Genomic DNA, 19,631 nt, shown 5'->3' on the forward strand with positions numbered 1-19,631 from the left:
TTTAGCTAAGTAACTCATTCCTTAAAAACTTTACTCTTACAGCAAAATATGTATAGTTTGGCTGAAAAGTCACGATCTGAAAAGCTACACATCATATGTCAGACCAATCCAGTTGTTAGAGGTGATGGGGGAACTATTTCTTGAACTCAGGAGAGAGAAGGCAGCTCTTGGGGTTGTGACTTGGAGAAGAAAGAGGAGGTTCCTCCAGAGATGCAAATTCCCACTTATTTAAGCCTCCTCTCTGTTCACAAAAGAAAAGACTTCTGGTTGGCAATTTCTTATGTCTTTTTGGTTCTTAATGGAATTTTGAACCTGATTTTTTGGGTAAAGGCATATTTATGTTTAAACTTCCTTATAAGTAGATTCTTTTCAACTTCTTTTCAAACCAAGGGCTATATCTAGTATGACAGTCTGTGTTCTGGAGTTTCCTGGGGTAATGAATATACTTTTCATTAAAGGAAAAAAATGAATACATATCTAAATAGATCTCTTACATCTGCATCACTTCTCAGTGCTTGCAAAATTTTTAGATGCTTGCTTTTCCACTTTGCTTATTTTTTAAAGAGCCTGAGATACTGTGTAATTTCTTGAATCATACTGAAAATGACTTTTTAATTCGATGTTAACTATGCAGACATTAATACAGAGATTTGAAACTTGAAAACAGACATACTAATAAGTTAAAATAACAGATATAAAATAAAACATTCCAGCATAGATCTGTGACATCAAAGCCCTGCATTCACCTGAACTAAATTGACGTACAACTTCTTTAAGTCTCTTCTTACAGTTGCTGTTGTCTCTTATTAGCCTTAGTTTGACACAAACACAATAGAATTAGGTGTGCTGGCTCTATAACTCTGAGGAATGACTTCTATCACTCCTCCTCTTCCCAGGATCAAACTTGGGGAACAGGTTAGTCTTGTATTGTTACTAAAGGTCTGGAATGGCTGTAATGATGGAATTTAACTGAAGTATTAAATTAGGTTACCATCTATAACACTGTCTAATTGTCAGTGATGCAGTACTCGATGGACTTTTGGAACACATTCTCCCCCTAGTTTGCATGTTACCTGATACCTGAAAAACGAACTATTAACAAGAAAATACTTGGGCAAAGGGGGAAAACTTATTTCTTAAATAGAAAGTGGAATGTGCTACCTTCTTTGTGTAAGAATTTATGTAAAAAAAAAAAAAAAAAAGTAATATAAAAAAAGAAGTTTCTTGTGTCTTTGGGCTGGAAAGAAGCCTTTCGGGATCAGTTTAGCAAAGACCTGTAATAGATAAACCTGGGCATTTTTTTTCAGCCTAGGAAAGCATTTCTTCTTGGTAATCTTACAAGCACATTTTATAGTGTGACCTTTGGCATTAATAAAGAATGAAAATATGATGTTCTCACTCTAATGGAAGCTATTTTTACTGTTTTATCCTAGTTATTTTCAAACTGCATTGGAAGTCCTCTAAAGGAGGAAAAGGGTAACTGCTCTCTTAAGAAGTTTGTCATTAGGGTATGCTATTCTCCCATACTGGGTGCATTTTTGTGGCGAAGGGACAACATACAGGAGACGTAGAAGGCTGAAGCCCTTTGATAGTGGAATAAACAGTGCAAAGTCACTGAGCCAGGAGGGATGGGTTTCTGATGTTTTGGCGTGACTGAATGGTCAGGTGCTACTGGAAACTCAGCAGCTGCTGCAAACTTATGGGTGTTATGGGATGGAAACCATTGACTCTGCAGTGCTGGTTATCTAAACGGCTCTTTTGTGTGCTGGCAGCAGTGGAATTTCTCATCATTCCATTTTCCACATGACTTATTATCAAGTATGACAACTTGTCATGTGTGATCAACATCACATTAGTCCTGTGAGAATGGTTACTCTTCTGAATGCCTTCTTTCCTTCCAAATGCAGGGTGAAACATAGGTTAAAAAAAGACTTTGTGTTTGCATATACCTGTTGGGTTTGACTGTGAAGCAGTAATTCAGTCATTCAAAGACCTTAAGGGGACTGACGGGGTATTACTGAGTATCTGTTCATTAGCCACAAAAAGGAACAGTTTGCTTCTTTCTGGAATGTATGATTCGGCAGGACAAAGTGAGATTCTTTGTTTGCCAAGGGATTTGAGAAGCTAAATGAAGTTGTTCTGAATATGGTAATGATGATATAATTTTGTGGTTAAGTAAAATGAAATTAAACTGACCATCTCTTGGCCCTTTAAACTATTTGAGTAAGTAAGTATAAACATTTTACGTTATCCTGTACATCCATTTCACATAAATTTGTCTCGCAGATATCCGTAAGTGCTGCATACATAAGCATAAACAAATGTTCAGTGAGTTGCTTTTGAAGATTTTCACTTGTTTTTGAAGTGTACATGCAAGCTTATTGCAATTAAGCAATTGCAAGCTTATTCAGTGTTTGTTAAATACATTAAATGTACTCTATTTTGTGTACTCTATAGATATCTGTGTGTTTTAGCTGGTGTTGATGCCTTTATGTCTCATATGAAAACTAGTGTTTATTGTGTGCCCCTTATGGAGAAAAGGGGAAGGTGGTACAATAGTTAATGTGACTTCAATCAGATTTAACTAAAGATGAACCAAGAAGAATAAGCATTTGTTCATAAGACTGCCAAATCATGCTTTAGTGCCTTTAGAACAGGGATGAAAAAAGACATGCTAGAAAGCTGCAGTGGTTGTTGCAGGACTGAAGATTATAACTTGAAGATTTTGATGTAAAAAATAAGCAGTGGGGAAGGAATAAGGTTGGACAATATCAACATTACAGATATAAATCCTGTCCCTTTTTATTTTCTTCAACTGAATGAAGAAGCTGCGTACAGTTGAATTGTGCCAAGATGCCCAGGAAGAGTTGCAAACAGTTAGTGTGGGTGCAAAAAGGGTGAGATAGGTTTGACAGTTGTTTGCATTTGGGTGCCAAAAACAGAAACACAGGCAGCATTATCAGAAGATCAGACAGAAGATGGTTCTTAAGCCGTGGATGTCGGACAACATGAAGTCCCCCAGAATAATTCTAAGGAATATTCAAAAGTAAAAGATCCAGGAAAATGTGATTGGGGAAATATAGTCACTAATACTTTTGAAAGCAACTTTCCTTCCTTCCCTGGCGCTTAGGGAGGGGGGTGGACAGAAGAGGAATTACTTAGCAAAGGGGAACTTTCTGGTCAGCTTTATCTATTTATTTATTTAAGGTGAGAGATACAAAATCCACTTTTATATTCATGTGGATATAATAGAGTCATTATATCTCTGTACAGGACTGTTTTAGGTAGTTAAAACGAAGAATTAAAATTCAGTAGCAGGCTATTGAGTCAGTGATGTGTGGTGATAGTGGAAGTTTCTGTAGTGTTCATTAAGAACAGGGGGATTTCATGCTTGAAAACTGATGGGCAAAACTAAAAGAACATTGAAGATGAGCAAATGAATAAAAGCTAATTGTCAAGAGTTTTGAACTGACATGTATGCCCCAAACATCTGTTCTTTTCACTAGTACCTGTCCCAGAAAGTTATTTGAGTAGTTATTTTATCATACTGTCTTATATTGGAAAGGTTGAAATTCGGTAGCCCTTTTCTTAGCTTCATATGTTTTCACAGAATCACAGAGAGGTTGAGACTGGAAAGGACCTTTAGAGATTATCTGGCCCAGCCCCCTCCTCAAGCAGGATCACCTGGAGCACATTGCCCAGGGCTGTACATTGCCCAGGGCTGTATCCAAACAGCTTTGGAATATATCCAAGGAAGGAGCCTCCACAACCTTTCTGGGCAACCTGCTCCAGTGCTCAGTCACCCTCCTAGTAAAAAAGTTTTTCATTAGATTCAGGCAGAATGTCCTGTTTTTTCTGTTTATGCCTGTTGCCTCTTGTCCTGTCCCCAGGCAGCACTGAAGAGTCTGGCGCCATCTTCTTTACATCCTTCCTTCAGGTATTGATATGTGTTGATGAGATCCCCTCTCAGCCTTCTCTTCTCCAGGCTGAACAGACCCAGCTCTCTCAGCCTTTTCCCATGTGAGGGATGCTGCAGTCCCTTAATCACCTTAGTAGCCTTTTGCTGGACTCACTCCAGTAGCTCTGTGTCTCTCTTGTACTATGGAACCAGCACTCCAGGTGTGGCCTCCCCAGGGCTGAGTGGAGGGGGAGGATCACCTTCTTTGACCTGCTGGCAACACTCTTCCTTTTTTGCCATGGGGGCACATTGCTGGCTCATGATCAGCTTGTCCACCAGGACCACCATATCCAGCTGCTTTCCAGCAGCTCAGCTCCCAGCAGATATTGATGCATGAGGTAATTCCTCCTCTGGTGCAGGATTGCAATTCCCTTTCTTGAACTTTGAGGTTCTTCTCTGCCCATTTCTCTAGCTTGTCCAGGTCTCTCTGAATGGCAGCACAATCCTCTGGTGTAATCAGCCACTTCCTCCCAGTTTTGTATCATCAGCAGACTTGCTGAGGCTGCACTCCGTCCCTTCATCCAGGTCATTGATGAGTAAGTTGAACAGAATTGGACTCAGTATTGACCTCTATGCCTGGGGTATGCTGCTAGTTACTGGCCTCCAGGTTTTAAATACCTTCACCTGTTTGGAAATGCTTTTATATCTTTTTTTCTACAGCATAATAATTGAGATAGTTGATGAGCTACATAATCTTAAATGATATGGCTGAAGCAACTTCTTGTGACCGGAAGTCTAGAGTCAGCAAATGGAAGATTTATTGTCGATCCCAAACCATGGCATATGTACCTCAGGAGATATGCAGCTGTTTCAAATTCCTGTGTGACTTGATTAGGAGAGAGAATTGACAAATGGCTGACAATTGTGGGTCATTTTGCCTCAGTTGTTACTTTTGAACCTTATCTTAAATGATATATTGTGGCCTGTAGGGTAGTCGTGAATAAGGAAATGATGCATAGTTAATAGATTTCAGGACTCTTCACTGATACAGTTGCATAATTACTCTGAGTATTTTTACTAACTTTGCAGACCTCTATAAATTTTATATTTTGTTTCTAAAATATCAAACTCGTGCCTATATAAAATTTGAATATTGTGGCTTGTAAAGACATCTACTTGTTTTTGGTGTAGTTTGATAATAAGTGTATTAATTTTAATTATTGCCTATTTATATGCTTTGATTTGATTTTGATTTTAGATTTAAGATAAACTGCTTAGTGTTTTTTAAAGCTGTTGAATATTTTAATTGTTTTGTTTATAAATTTGTATTTAAAGGATCTATTGTATCTTGAAAAGCCCCAAAACTTTTGTGTTTCTGGGTTCAGGTAATAAAACTATTGTAATAAGTGCGCTCAAGGGAACATTTTGGGAATGAAGTCTGAATAACTTTTGTCTTGAATTTCTTTGCAGTTAAAATTTCAATATCATGTTCCATTAGCCACTTTATTTGAAATACTACATTTGAGTAATTTTCCTGTTTTATTTTAGGGACTAAACAACAGCTTATGGCACACCATGCTTTGGAGAAAGAGGCTTTGGAGAAGATTAAAATAGAAATTGAGGAGGAACTAAAACATCTTGATGAAGAAATCTTGGAAGGTGCAGGCTGTTCAGATTTTCTCATTTCAGTTGACAATCTCTATACAATGTAACAGTGGTTATTTTGTAACAGGTATTCTACTTAGAGATTTTTGGCTGCACTGAATGTCTTGCTTCCACCCTCCCCCCCCCCCCAAAAAAAAAAATTTTACCTACTGTCACATTAAGTAAAAAGTTAAACTTTACCATTTAGAGCAGTGGAGTCTAGCCAAAGCAAACAGTTAAATGGCAATTAGTAGGTTGGTATAAATAATGAAATGTAAGAAACCCTTAAGCTGCTGTAGTTGATGACAGAGGTAAACAGCAACTAAAGTCATTCTCCCGAATGGACTTAATCTGTCCAGTGTCTCAGTTCTACCAGTTTTGCTTTTTTTGTGCCCTGCTTTGAGCTTAAATGTGACTTTTGTGGGATTCCCAGCAAGAGATAATTTGGAAATGATCTTTGCTTTGCATATGTGTTGCAAACTGAGAAACCAAAATGGAAAGGCTCTGGATCTGTTTTCATTCATCTGTATAGTCCTGGACCTGTCCTAGAAGATACAGATTGAAGGGAAAAGGTTAGATGAACAGAATATTGTTTTAAGAACTGATACTCCGGTACTGCCACAGATATGTCCCCTGGGCAAATTTTACCATGAGGAAGAGGCTCTCTTACTGCTCTGTCAGGGTTGGCATTAGCTTAAAATTCAGAATATTTGCACATTCAATGAATTTGTTGTTTAGGATATGGTTACAAATGAAGACCTAGAAGGAGAATATAGCTCAGAGTCTTCTATGGCTTTTAAGTACCACTTCCAGAGTAAATTTGGCCTGTACTTGTTTTACTGGAATTTGGTCATAGCATGCTTTGACAATCAAGTTGTGATTTCTTCCTCCCTGATATAAATTGTGCTTAACTAGTGGCATAGGAAGTCTGAGACTATTGTTGTACTTAGGTATATCTCCATATTTTTTCTTTCAGCATTTACCAGTACAGGATTTGACTGCCACACTTCTCCGGTATTCAGTCCTGCCAATCCAGAGAGCTCAATAGAAGATTGCCTGGCTCACCTAGGGGAGAAAGTGTCCCAGGAATTGAAAGAACATCTGCACAAAGCACTTCAGAGCTTGCTTAGCAAGTGAGTTTCCTTTTTCCTGTTTGAAAGGAAGATATTTCTTCTTGCATTGTAGCTGCTGCTTACATTCTGACAATGCTCACTATGTTTTTGCATTGCGTTTCTGTCTTTTTTAGTGTTCCTTTATCTGTCTGGGTTCTTGTTTTGTGTTATAGAATCTGAATACTTCTTTGTAGTATTTGCTCTTTGAGGTAAGCTAAATTCTATTTTTTTTCCTAATCTTTTATCACTGAACTTCTGAGATTAATTCGAATAGTTTGATTTACTGGTGGAACTAGCAGCTGGCAAATGCTGTTTGCCATTGCCAATTTCATGGATGCTAGGCTACAGCCAAATTAACTTCTACTGTATAGAAAAAGTGGGGTGAGCAGTTTGATTATAGTCATGCCCAAGATGAGAGGGAGAACAGCCTGAAGAAAATGTAGTTTGATGTTTTATGACCAGCATTCCGGACACACGTATGAAGCAAAGTGTGGACACGTGGGCTAACCTCACTGTATTAGGAATTGTCCTTTCATTTCATTCACTGGGCATCCCAGTGTCTTGATTAATGTGATTTGTAGATCTGTCAAGTTGTGGCCGTTTCTTTTTCTAATTTGGCTTACTAGCCTGATTTCTAGTGGAGCCACATGAACTACTGTCTCCATTAAAAATCTGGCTAGAATGCTGAATGAGCTCCAAAATGTATTTGTAGGGAGCTGGAGTTGGAAGGTGCTAGTTCAGGTATAGTTATATAAATGCAGTTGTGAAAACCGCATTAGAAAATGGCTGTCTGAACTATATATGTTTTGTGGATTGGTTTTACTAACATGGCTCTAAAGGAGCTGTGAATATTTAGTACTGCTCTTTCAGATTTGCGTTCATGAAATATTTAAATAGCAAGGTATTATAAGCTTAGATACCAGTGCCTAATTTAAACTTTCTAATTTGCTATTTGGGCTTTAAGTATTCCCTATAGGCATTGGAGAGGCATCACTGTGCCCTTATGAAGGCCCCTTTATGGCAAACATTTGAGAGGTAATGGATGTGGAAGTCATTACTTAACTAGCCCATTTTCTTGCGGTAACCAATAAGGATTGTTGACTTTTTATGACTAGTTTCATTTAAGACTGATGGACATGGTCTGGGCTCCCCAGCAGATGTCCAATGTAATGTCTGGCTATAACTGCATCTGGAGCCAGTTGGCTCTTCTCATTGAGTCGTCTAGTGGAAAAGTACAGCCTGTCAACTCAGAATTTAATTTTCAGAAGCATACATATAATAAGCCAATGTCACTCCAGTCTGCAAGAAGGAGGACCCAGGCAACTATAGGCCAGTCAGCCTCACCTCCATCCCTGGAAAGGTGATGGAACAGCTCATTCTGGATGTCATCTGCAGACATATGGAGGAAAAGAAGGTGATCAGGAGTAGCCAGCATGGATTCACCAAGGGGAAATCCTGCTTAACCAACCTGATAGCCTTCTCTGATGGAGTGACTGGCTGGGTAGATGAGGGCACAGCAGTGGATGTTGTGTACCTTGACTTCAGCAAGGCTTTTGACACTGTCTCCCATAACATCCTCCTAGAGAAGCTCAGGAAGGGTGGGTTAGACAAGTGGCCGGTGAGGTGGCTTGAGAACTGTCTGAAAGGCAGAGCTCAGAGGGTTGTCATCAGTGGCGTGGAGTCTAGTTGGAGGCCTGTGGCTAGTGGCGTCCCCCAGGGCTCAGTACTGGGTCCCATCCTGTTCAGCTTCTTCATCAGTGACCCGGATGAGGGGACAGAGTGCCTCCTCAGCAAGCTTGCTGGTGATACCACACTGGGAGGAGTGGTTGATACACCTGAGGGCTGTGCTGCCATTCAGAGAGACCTGGACAGGCTGGAGAGTTGGGTGGAGAGGAACCTCCTGAGATTCAACAAGGACAAGCGCAGAGTCCTGCACCTAGGGAGGAATAACCCTAGCCGCCAGTACAAGCCGGCGGCTGACCTGCTGGAGAGCAGCTCTGCAGAGAAGGACCTGGGAGTGCTGGTGGGTGACAGATTGACCATGAGCCAGCAATGTGCCCTTGTAGCCAAGAAGGCCAATGGTATCCTGGGGTGCATTGGGAAGAGTGTTGCCAGCAGGTGGAGGGAGGTGATTCTGCCCCTCTACTCAGCCCTGAGGAGGCCTCATCTCGAGTACTGTGTCCAGTTCTGGGCTCTCCAGTACAAGGGAGACATGGAGCTACTGCAGAGAGTCCAGCATAGGCTATGAAGGTGATAGGAGGGCTGGGGCACCTGTCCTCTGAGGAACGGCTGCGAGAGCTGGGCCTCTTTAGCCTGGGGAAGAGAAGACTGAGAGGGGATCTTATCAATGTGTACAAGTACCTGAAGGGAGGATGTCAAGGAGAGGGGACAAACTCTTTTCAGTTGTCCCGTGTGACAGGACAAGAGGCAATGGGCAGAAATTGAAGCACAGGAAGTTCCGTCTGATCGTGAGGGGGAATTTCTTCCCTGTGAGAGTGATGGAGCACTGGACCAGGCTGCCCAGAGAGGTTGTGGAGTCTCCTTCTCTGGAGATCTTCAAGGCCCACGTGGATGCAACCCTGTATAACATGCTCTAGGTGACCCTGCATGAGCAGGGAGGTTGGACTAGATGATCTCCAGAGGTCCCTTCCAACCTTACTGATTCTATGATTTAATGTCTGCTTCTATATGCAGTTTTGTAGGGTCAAAAAGAAAGTTGAATCTTGTGTGAACTAAAAATTAACCACAGAAGTCAGTATGTGTGCTACAAATTTCTCCTTAAGCTACTACTCTTAACTAATTCCTAGATCTGCTGGTATTCCTCTAGAATTGGGAGAAGCTTGTCTGCCTTTAGAAGTCAGACATTGCCCATGTGACCTTAAAAACTAGAATCTTCTAAAGAGCAGAAATTTTGAATAATACCTCACTATTCAATAAAAAGACATACTGGCAACAAGTTAGAAAATTAACAGAAAGATCTTGCAACTTGTCCTTTTTGTGCATCTAAAATCATAAATTTAAGTGACAGTATTGTGTAATAGAAGTTTTAAATAAAAGTTTAAATGCCTTATACATTGTAGGTAAGGGAATATTAGCTGTCCATCTGGTAGTGTTTGATCTTAACTGGTACATCCTAGGTTGTTTCTCTTCTGAAGAGATCCTTAGGTGAGGGCTTTAAAAATTACATGAGTTTAGATGTAAATGTTTTAATAATTACTTGTTAGTACGTTGATGTTGTAGGGTTTTTGTGCTTCTTACAGGAAAAGCTTCCATTGGAAGTATATTTGTGAACATATATACCTATATACTTATATACATACATATATATATATATATATATGCTTTTCAATGCTATGCAGGAGACATAAGTGAGGTTCCCACTGCTGCTACCTTGCTTACTAGGTCCTTATTCATTAAAAACAAGATTTCAGGCTCCCTGAAGCCTTATGTCTATTCAGTGAATGCAATTAGATGTTTACATAAATAAGTCTGAAATGCCTGTGAAAATATGGATGACATACATGCCTTTTGTAAGGTGAACTAGAGCTGCTGTTTAATCTCTTAATATCCTTCCTGCAGCTGTTGTTTTTCTTCTCATCCTGCTGATTCATTTGGATTTGAGTTTAAAAGGAATTAATGTACCAAGGAAGTTAAGAGAATGCACTTAAAATAACAAGCCCAAATTATGTTTTCCTCAGTGAACTTCAACTCTGTTTGCTACACTGGGATTACTTGACAAAATACTTGCTTATTTTCCTTATATTTGATGTTTTCCTGTTCTCTTATATACATATAAACAAGTGTTTCTGTTAGTGCATAATAGGCTGCTAGATCCTGACAGGTTCTTAGACATCAATAAGCAGTTATTGTTTCTTCTGGCCAAGACCAAATTTGACTTAAAGCTTGAACTTGCTTTCTGCTGTGGTCTGGCTTCAGGGTAACTGCTCTTGCAGCAGCATGTTTAGTGTTGTCACTCAGCAGAATCCTCAAATTCACTAATTCTGAGATACTATTTCCTTTTAGAGGAGAGCATGTGGAAAAGTTTCCCCATCCCAATTCAGAGAAGAGATGTGGTAATTCTAAAATTAGAAGTCTCGTGTGAGATATTTATTAAAATACAAAGCTGTTTTTGTGATCAAAAGTACTGCTTCTTGCGAGTAAAAGCTTTGACCCTAGTGTAATGCTAACACAGTCAAACAGTCTGTGTTTTTTCATAGTCTGTATTATTTATAAAAAATTTTAATCTACAGTCACCTCTCATGTGAATTTGCTAGTATTTTTTTAATTTCCCCAATCATAGGTCATAGAAAAGTTACAAAGATACCCTGCAAGAGCTTAATAATTTTGATAGCACATTAGAGAACCTTCTTATCTAATGTCATTTAAATTGTAGATTGTCATATTATTATGAAGTATAGCTAACCATTTTGCAATATTATACCACTGGGAGAAGGTGGTGGCTCCCTGACCCTGTCTGGTGATTTTATTTTACACACTGAAACATGGGACTTGTTAGCTGAAAATTATTTGCTGTAATGTATGTGAAAATATTTTGCTTTCTGGAAATTGAGAATTTTACTTTATTCTTGTTCTTTTGTTTCCTTTTATAACTTTCAGTGTTGATTTAACTTCTGCAGGCCAGTAACGTACCAAGAATATCGAGAACGCACACAGGAGATAGCTGCTCATGCCAGTGGATGGAACAAGGTAACAAGCAATCTTTTTTTTTTTTTTTTTTTTCTCGTCTACTTGATGTCCGTGTTCGTATTTACTAGGTGCAGTTAGGCGTAGCAGAGGACTGAGAATAAAAAGAACATGCTTGCTTTCTAGAATGCAGTAAATTTCTTTCTCACAATGATACTGTGGATATATTTTCTAGCTTTTAGATAGTTTAGGCAGAAGTGGAAGTATTAGGCTAATCTTCTTTTGCTATAGTAAAATGAGAGTTGTTGCTTAAAATACTTTTTTAACAATAACTATTTAAAAAAAATAAATTTCCAAGAGAGATTTACAGTTTCAGTGGTATTGTACTGAAATCTGAGGGATGTTTTCATAATACTTCTCAACTATTTCATTCTTCCTGTCTCATACTTGGAAAAAAAAAATATATATATATAGAGAGAGAATATATATATATATATATATAAAGTATTAAACGTGGTGAAAGTAAAATAAACAATATCTTCAAAGTATTTAAATTGTTCAGAAAACATAAGGAGGACGTGAGTATCTGGTTTCAGGAGAAGCTATCTCAAATAATGTGAAGCTTCTTTTTAAAATAATAGGCACGTCTGTAAAAGGACTCTCCTGTGATAGTTTTAATGCAGAGTAGCATTCCTGTCCCCAGATTCATATTTTATTAATCATTCTAATTCATCATTCATTATCTTAACCATTCTATGACAGGTTCAGGGGACATCAGAAAAGAGAAGAATAAAACAACTATTTGCAAATTTAATCACAAATTGACTGATAAAGTTTAGTTTTAAAATTGAAATGGAACAAGAAATCTTTTTTTTTCCTCTTTTTTTAAAAAAAGTTTTTTTTCAGAAACACTTCATTTGCTTAACTAGATTTCTCTGCTTGGTTCATATACTGATCATTTCTCTCATCTACCTATAACCAAGGGTGTGGGCACAATTAAAGTAGTAGTTTATTAACATTACTTGATAAGTTATTCCCTGTGACCCAGACTGATGTTAGTGTGCTTTCAATTTATCGCATTGTGAATCATACCACTTTAGCTTCAACTACCATAAAATCGGATTATCAAAGAAGTGTTTAAACTGGAACATCTTACTTTGCAGTTGATAAAAACTAAAAACAAGCATAAAATTAGTTGTCATGGTTCAGCTTCAAGGAAGGAGGTGGCTACAGAGTGGTCGGTTGCCTCCTGTGTCTCCAGACACTCTTGGTTCAGACGCGTTGCTGCTATAGTCCTGAATAAATTGATCTTTCACCTCTGCAATTTTATGGTTCAGCCCCCATTTCTATTACATCTGTGGAGCCTCAGTGTCTAACAGTTTTTTGGATCCTCATCAGCTTTTGATTGAGAGTATCAGCCAGAAGATACTTTTGTCATTGTCTTTGCTTGTCCGTAACATTTGTTACTTCAAAATTCACAGTTTGCAAGCAAACTAGAATGGAAAATATGTAGACTAATACAATATCTGTTGGTATTGTTTTTGAGATATCTTGATGCTTCAGGAATGTCTAGCAGTTCCTTTAATAATACTTGTTTTGAGGAAATGGAATACATTTGGGTTGGTTTCATTTCCTTTTACATTCCTTTGTTGTCTTAATCAGAGTCATCTTTTATAATAGAAGAGATCTAGGTATCTTTTCTCCAACTGTCCTCCATCTATCTTAATTTTCACTCCAGAGAAGAAGTTGTTAAAAAGATAATTTAGAAATGTAGCTAAAAATAGACATACAGTGTAGGTCTAATTAGCAAGCCTTTAGCAGCAAAATGAGGCTATGCTGGCCTCAGGTTTGTGAAAACCTGAAAAATGTATGTTTAAGTTAACTCTTATCAGGAATTTGTCTACTTTTGTAAATTTGCTGATGCATTTCCCTAAGAATGGAAGCTATATCTTTCAAGGTTGTGTGTTCTTCTCTTTCATGTAGCTAACGTTGTAGTGAAAACATGCCCAGAGCATGACTGCTTTAAGAGGGAAGGACAAATAAATTAGTAAGGATAAGTAGTTTATATGGAAATCATATTATTCATTATAAAATGTATTTAATAGTAAAAATTTATTAAATGTACTTACCTGTAAAAATCTGAGAGAAAGCAAGAAGCACAGTACTCCTTTTAGAGAGCTGTCTGTAGATACTTTCCCAACATTTCCTCAGATTTTTCAGAGATGTTTCCTGTTGTGCTTGTTTTTGTCAATTTGCACAAAAAGAATGTTCTTCCCTTTAATAATAAAAAAAATATATATATTCTTCAACTGAAGCAAATTACTTTGGCCCTTTTATACCTAAACGATAACAAACCACTAGCTGAGCTAGCTGAACAGAATAATAAATCGCTCCCTGTTGTATGCCCGTGGCCATTACAAGATGAAGAAGATGCACAGGAGTTTTGGTAGACGTTAGCTGGTTAAAGATGTGGAAATGCCTTCCTGCAGATGGAATGCTGGCAGTACATGTGTGGTGTGGGGCTATGGTTTGATTCAGACTAGAAGATATAAAACAACTAAAACCGGTAGGATGAAATGTGTTTTTAATTAAATGCAGGTTGCATCTGTTGTGCTCAGTAGTGGTACCCTGCATAGCAAGATGTTCTTTTTGCATTTAATTGTCTATGAAGAAGTAATAAAGTCTCACTTCATGTTTCTGAGTCTGTGCTGCCAAAGGAAGAGTGCCATAGTCCCCTTCAGCAAGCCAAACATTGTAAGAAGCCCAAGTCAGAATGAACTATTTTTTTTTTACTGTGGTTTCACATTTGTCAAATTACTAGATCCAACCTACATATAGAGATATAGGTGTGTGAATATGTATATATTATAGATGTATAAAAGCCCCACCTATTTAATATAATGAATGATATGTACTCAGAGAGCCACACTGATCCTTTAGTGCCCCGGTATCTCTGTGACAGACTAAAAGCAGTCTTTGCAAGTTCTACTCAAAGTTGTATGTGGTGAGAGCGTATAATCTTCTGTGAGATACCGGATTGATACAGTTTAACTTTACTGGTTACAGGTTGGATAATGACAAAGGCTTGGTTAAACCCAGCTTAATTTAGAATTGGGAACCTGTTATTTTTCAGTCATACCAGTTTTCACAGGATTTGTTGTTCATTATGCAAGCATGAGCAGAAAGGAGCCACTTCTAAATACAGCTGTTATTTTTCCATTTAAAATTATGGACCTTTATCAGAGTGCATTGGTACATTTGAACTGCTGAAGAGATTTGATTAACTGACTGGTACATGGAATGTAGAGGAATGTTTTCAGACACTAAAACATGAATATTCATCTGAGTGAGGAAATACTGCAAGGTAAATTAATATACAAGAATATCAGTTCTTCATTTGCATCTCTCAGAAGCAAAGCATACTCGTACCTATTTGAAGTGCTGGTTTTCAGCAAAGGGATTTCAGTAGGAAAAAATACTCCATATGTTTCTTGGAAACCATGATGATAGATTTTTTTAAAGGGAAGGAGTCTTTGCCTTCTATTTGAAGTAAGTTTCTTAATAATGATGATGATAAAACTAGAGGGAATTATATTTCTGTAATAAAATAGGCATATTTTAAAATGTAGTAATGAAATACTCCACTCTGAGTTTTTGTGCTTTCTGCTTAAAATGAAGTATTATGTATATACTCAAAAAATACAATCCCATTATTGTGCATCAGATTAAAAAAAAATACTGATATTGGGAGTCAGGTAACCTACTTACCTACTGTTAAGTAGGTTCTCAGTAATCTGAATGTCCCTTTTTACTGATTAAAGGAGCAAAAGGATAATATAACAAAAATGGAAGAAACAGTCTGGTAAAAATTAGGTAAATTTTCATGTTGAAAAAGTAAAAAGATACACAGGAGTGGCAACTACTTTGGATACAGCTTTTTCAGAGTGCTAGTTGAACTTTCTTTGTAAGTTCATATTCTTTTTGCTTACTTCTAAATCTGTAGTATTGTACTGGGGGATTGAAGTAGTATAATTGACAGAAATCTTTCATTTGCATGACTTGTGATAGTAAAGTAATATTTTGTTTAGTGATTCCCTAGAAGCTTTCTCCCACCAACTATTTTCTGGCATGCTCTACTTGTTATTGTACATGCTTTTTCTTCAATCAAAATCTAAATAAGCCTTAGCATTCCTTCCAGTGCACACTGGTAGAGGAAATCACAGTTGCTTTAAGACCTTAAGACCATAATTTTACTATGATCTAGTTAAAATCTCACTGAGATTCACATAGCTACTCTTACATAAAATGGGCTATTGTTAACCTTTATCAAAGTACTATGAACTTGATTTCTTTTACAGATTTAGGATGGTGTTGTGCAAAGCCATTCCTGCTGCTACTGATCTTAAAAGCAGAAGTTCCAATAACTTCAGTGGGAAAGCAAAACCAAACTGTCTGTGTTGGTCTGCATGGTACTGAAGATTGGGCCTTGAATTTGCTTCATTGCCCCTAAGGCCTGCCAGAGACTGGCTGAATTTGGGAGGAGAGGATGGATTAGATGTTTAAATTGGCAAAGGAAGAAAGCAACCATCATGTTCAGTGTGCCAACATTTGATCTCCCTTAATTTCCTAAGCAGTCTTGCTTTGCCTTTGTTTCTCTTTCCTTTAGCTGAAAGTAGATGTTAAATATTTTGAGATCTGAATGTTTGTGCTGTCCCAGAGTTATGCGGGTGTGCCCAAAGCCTCTGAAAGATACCTAATGTTGACAGCATGCTGTTTTTCCTTTAATCCAAAAAGACTGAAGTTTCTTCTGACACTTAACCTCTCCTTGACCTGCTCTGTATACCTCTCCACATAAATGTAAGCTTGCATCCTTTTGGTCTCTGGTTTGAGATTAATTACAAGAAACTCCCAAACCCTCAAAGCTTTTAAAATTCAAAAGCCATCTCATTCCTAGTTGAATGAATGAAGTGCTAACTGTTCTTTCCAGAAGAAAGTAATATGATCTGTCCTTTGTAGTATTGCACTCTCTCTGTTGTTAATCAGCTTGAATATGTTAAATTTATCACATTACAAGCATTTTTAAGGCCCCATCTGTTTAGTGTCCATCTGAGTGTGACTCCACTGTGAATTTAGAAAGAGTCTCAAACCCAACCTGCTTCTCCTATGCTCTTTTCTCCATGCTTTGCATCCTAAGATGTCATGTCTAGGAAGAGTAATGAGAGTATATTTACAGAAAAGATAATCAGGCTGAAGGAGGAGGAGATTGGGACATCAACCTTCTGATGGGAAAAGAAGTGGACATAGAATTAACCTGAATATCCCCTCTTACAGACAAGAAACAACATTCCCCCTTTTGCAATGTTCTAATGACCCTCTGCAGCCTTTACAGAGAATAGATGTGCAATGCAGTTGTCACAAACCAGGCATAGTAAAACTTAGTAGTGTTTTTCTCTTGTGTTGTAATAGGGCTTTTTCAAATGTTAGTAACTTCAGTTCATAACAGAGGGCTACTTGGGTGCTCTAGAAGAATAAATTCAAAGTTCACCTGCCTGTTATTTAGGCAGTCAAAAACATAACTTCAGAATGAAGTGTCTGGAAGAGCTGTGTAATGTGAAGGAGGTAGGTTCACAGAGTGCTACGTTTTCCAGAGTAGTTCATATTTGGGTAAGACTAAGCATTAATTTGAAACATAAAAGATTTGGAGGGAGGAATGAAAGCTGAAGGTGAGGGAGGGGATTCTATACGTGTTAAATTTGGCAAAACAAGAGAAAGAGTTTAATGAGGAGAGGGCTTTCTATATGTCATTTTTAAACATGCGTGTAATGTTATGGTGCTGTGGGAAGTTGGTTGCCTCTGTCCTGTCTGAATATTAGAGAGTGAACTTTCTAAAGAGACTTTTTAATACAGTACATCTATTCAAGAATATATGAGTTTGCTGTTTTAAAAGCGTTTTGGATGCATATCCCTTCAAACTAATTATGATGATGTATTTCATCACTTCTGGAGCAAGTTCTGCTACTGGACCTGTTCTGCTTCTTTACCTGAATCCTGCATTGTGAAAAAATGGGACTCAAGAAACCACTACAGTTCTGTTTTTGTAGCAGTCTTAAGTTACGCTTGGTATTCCGCTTGTCAGATCAAAAGCTTTGTATTGTTCTGTATTTTATTTGTCTTGTGTCTTCAGAAAAATTAAGTCTGCAGTTCAAATACCTTTGTACCTTTTCTTCAGACCTCATGAATTCTTCCATTTCACCTGCACAGCAGTACTGATGGTGCTTTCTGTATTCATTCTTATTTCTTGTCTTTTGAAGGTCTTGGTGCCTTTGGTTCTGCTACAGCAATTTCTGATGGAGTTGACCAGAAGGGGCCAGGAACCACTGAGTGCACTTGTGAACTTTGGGGTGACATATCTAGAAGATTATGCTGCAGACTATATAATTCAGCAAGGAGGATGGGTAAGAAGACAGTGTTTAATTTCTATATTCTGTTCAAAGTTTATTTTTAGCTCTATAGTTCTAGTCTTAATAGCAGTGAAAGTTAGAGGGATTGCTAGGAATAAGCACGTGAAAGAAGAGGTGTATTGGTCTCAGAAAAAGTAGAGAGACTCATCTTTTTAATGTTATCTTCATACTTCAGTGACAGCTGGAAATGCCTTTAAATTTCAGAATCTTCTTAGCAGCTAAGTTTTGGGGAGCACTTAATACAGAAATGCCAATAGGTATTAATTTATTTTTATAATTTTATATAATTATTTTATAATTTTATAATGATAAAATAGCTAATGTGTACTGGATTTTATAGTGATATGTGAATCTGCATAGGCTAGAATGAGCAATCAAGATTCCTTTGTACTGTGTTTTCTTGTGGAAATCTTAAATTCATAATGACCTATGTTCCTGCATGCTGAGAAAGTTGCCTTTATGTATTCTATATGTATTCTTACAAGGTTTGCACTGGAAAGTGTCAGATATCTGGAAATTGTCAAAGTTAAGCCCTTCTTATGGTCTACCTCTGCATTTTATCTGATCGCATTTGATGAGCTGGATCTGGAAGGTAGAGCTGTGCTGAAGGAGGCTGAACTTCAGATTACTAGGTTTGGTAAGGATGCCAGATTTGAGCGGAATTAATCTGGGATTAGTGAAATGGCTCTAGCAAGTAGATTTACTGTAATTAAAAAAAAAAAAACAAAAAACGGTGATTAAAAAGTGCTGGTAGGAAAAATCTCATTCAGCTTCTCTTATTTCAGATTTTACCTGTAATATTCTTAGGAGGAGTCTGTTTCTGTGTGTCTGCACCTTACTGTACCCTTTCCCTTCCTGGCAAGAATGGATAAGGCTTTTTAAAATCTTAAGGGATTTTTCATTATCTGTAATGGACGGAAACAACTGTAAACAGCATTCATTTGGACTTTAGTCCATTTCGTAAATGCATCAGCATTTACGAGTATTTTTGTAACAGTGAACATCCTTACTTGCACCTGTAAGACAGATGGATGTTAGTGCCTAAGGCCCGCGTAAGATTACTGTTCTAGTATTTTTCTATCAGAAAAGTCTGTGGTCAGTTTTGTAGCCCTTTTTGAGGCCTGCTATAGACCTACTTGCTACAGTGCAAAGCCTTTGAAAACAAGCAGCTTTCCAGCACTGCCTGTGTAGGAGGGGGATGTGCTTTGTGTTTGTGTGACTGTGCATGTACGTACAGATCTGGGTAGTCGGTGTTTAATGGACTAGGAGCTTGTCTGTATACATCCACTCAGGCATAAAATCAAACTGACATAAGCACTTCAGTAAACAGGCCAGAGCTATTTTTGAAACGGCAGAAAAGGCAAGGAAAGAGCCAAGGTGATGAAAACCCCTTCCAACTGAATGAAGGTAGCAGCCGTAAGGCCTTGTGAGTTGCTCTGGGGATAGGGTTAGGAACCCACTGTGCTTGTGGTCTTGAAGGAAGCAAGTGTGTGGGTTTATTCTGCCCATCTGTTTCTTGTAATGATGATGTTCATTTTTGCTGAGCGATATGCTTCTCAGTTTGTTCAGAGTCGTTTTGTTGGAAGATGGTATTCTAGGGATGGCAGTACTGAGACCAAGGAGCGGAGCACAGGTGGAAGAGTTATTTGTCTTTTGAGAAGGACTGAGGGGAGAGCTACATGGCATGCTGTCGGCTGTGATGTGTGTGGCTTGTATTTTTTAAGATACAGGAGTTGTGTGCAGATCAAGTTCTCAGTAATGCTTGGCTGAAGCTATAAGGCCAATACATAAACCTAAGAGTCTCTAATTAATGAGATCGCTATGATAATAAGAGGTTTAGGTTTTGTGTTGTTCCAGAGTAGTGTGAATAGC

General features: G+C 38.0%; 1 protein-coding gene across 3 annotated transcripts in view; it reads left to right on the forward strand.

Annotated features, from left to right (window-relative positions):
• BCL2L13 (BCL2 like 13) overlaps positions 1 to 19,631 on the forward strand; it is a 47,623-nt gene that overhangs the window by 10,946 nt on the left and 17,046 nt on the right. For all 3 annotated transcript variants that reach the window (XM_062590715.1, XM_062590735.1, XM_062590725.1), the window contains 4 exons: positions 5,447 to 5,557; positions 6,519 to 6,675; positions 11,292 to 11,361; positions 17,610 to 17,753. In XM_062590715.1, coding sequence (XP_062446699.1) covers positions 5,447 to 5,557; positions 6,519 to 6,675; positions 11,292 to 11,361; positions 17,610 to 17,753 — 482 coding nt within the window. The remainder of the gene's footprint in view (positions 1 to 5,446; positions 5,558 to 6,518; positions 6,676 to 11,291; positions 11,362 to 17,609; positions 17,754 to 19,631) is intronic.

Source organism: Rhea pennata, chromosome 1 (genome assembly GCF_028389875.1).
Source record: "Rhea pennata isolate bPtePen1 chromosome 1, bPtePen1.pri, whole genome shotgun sequence".
Classification (NCBI taxonomy): Eukaryota; Metazoa; Chordata; class Aves; order Rheiformes; family Rheidae; genus Rhea; species Rhea pennata.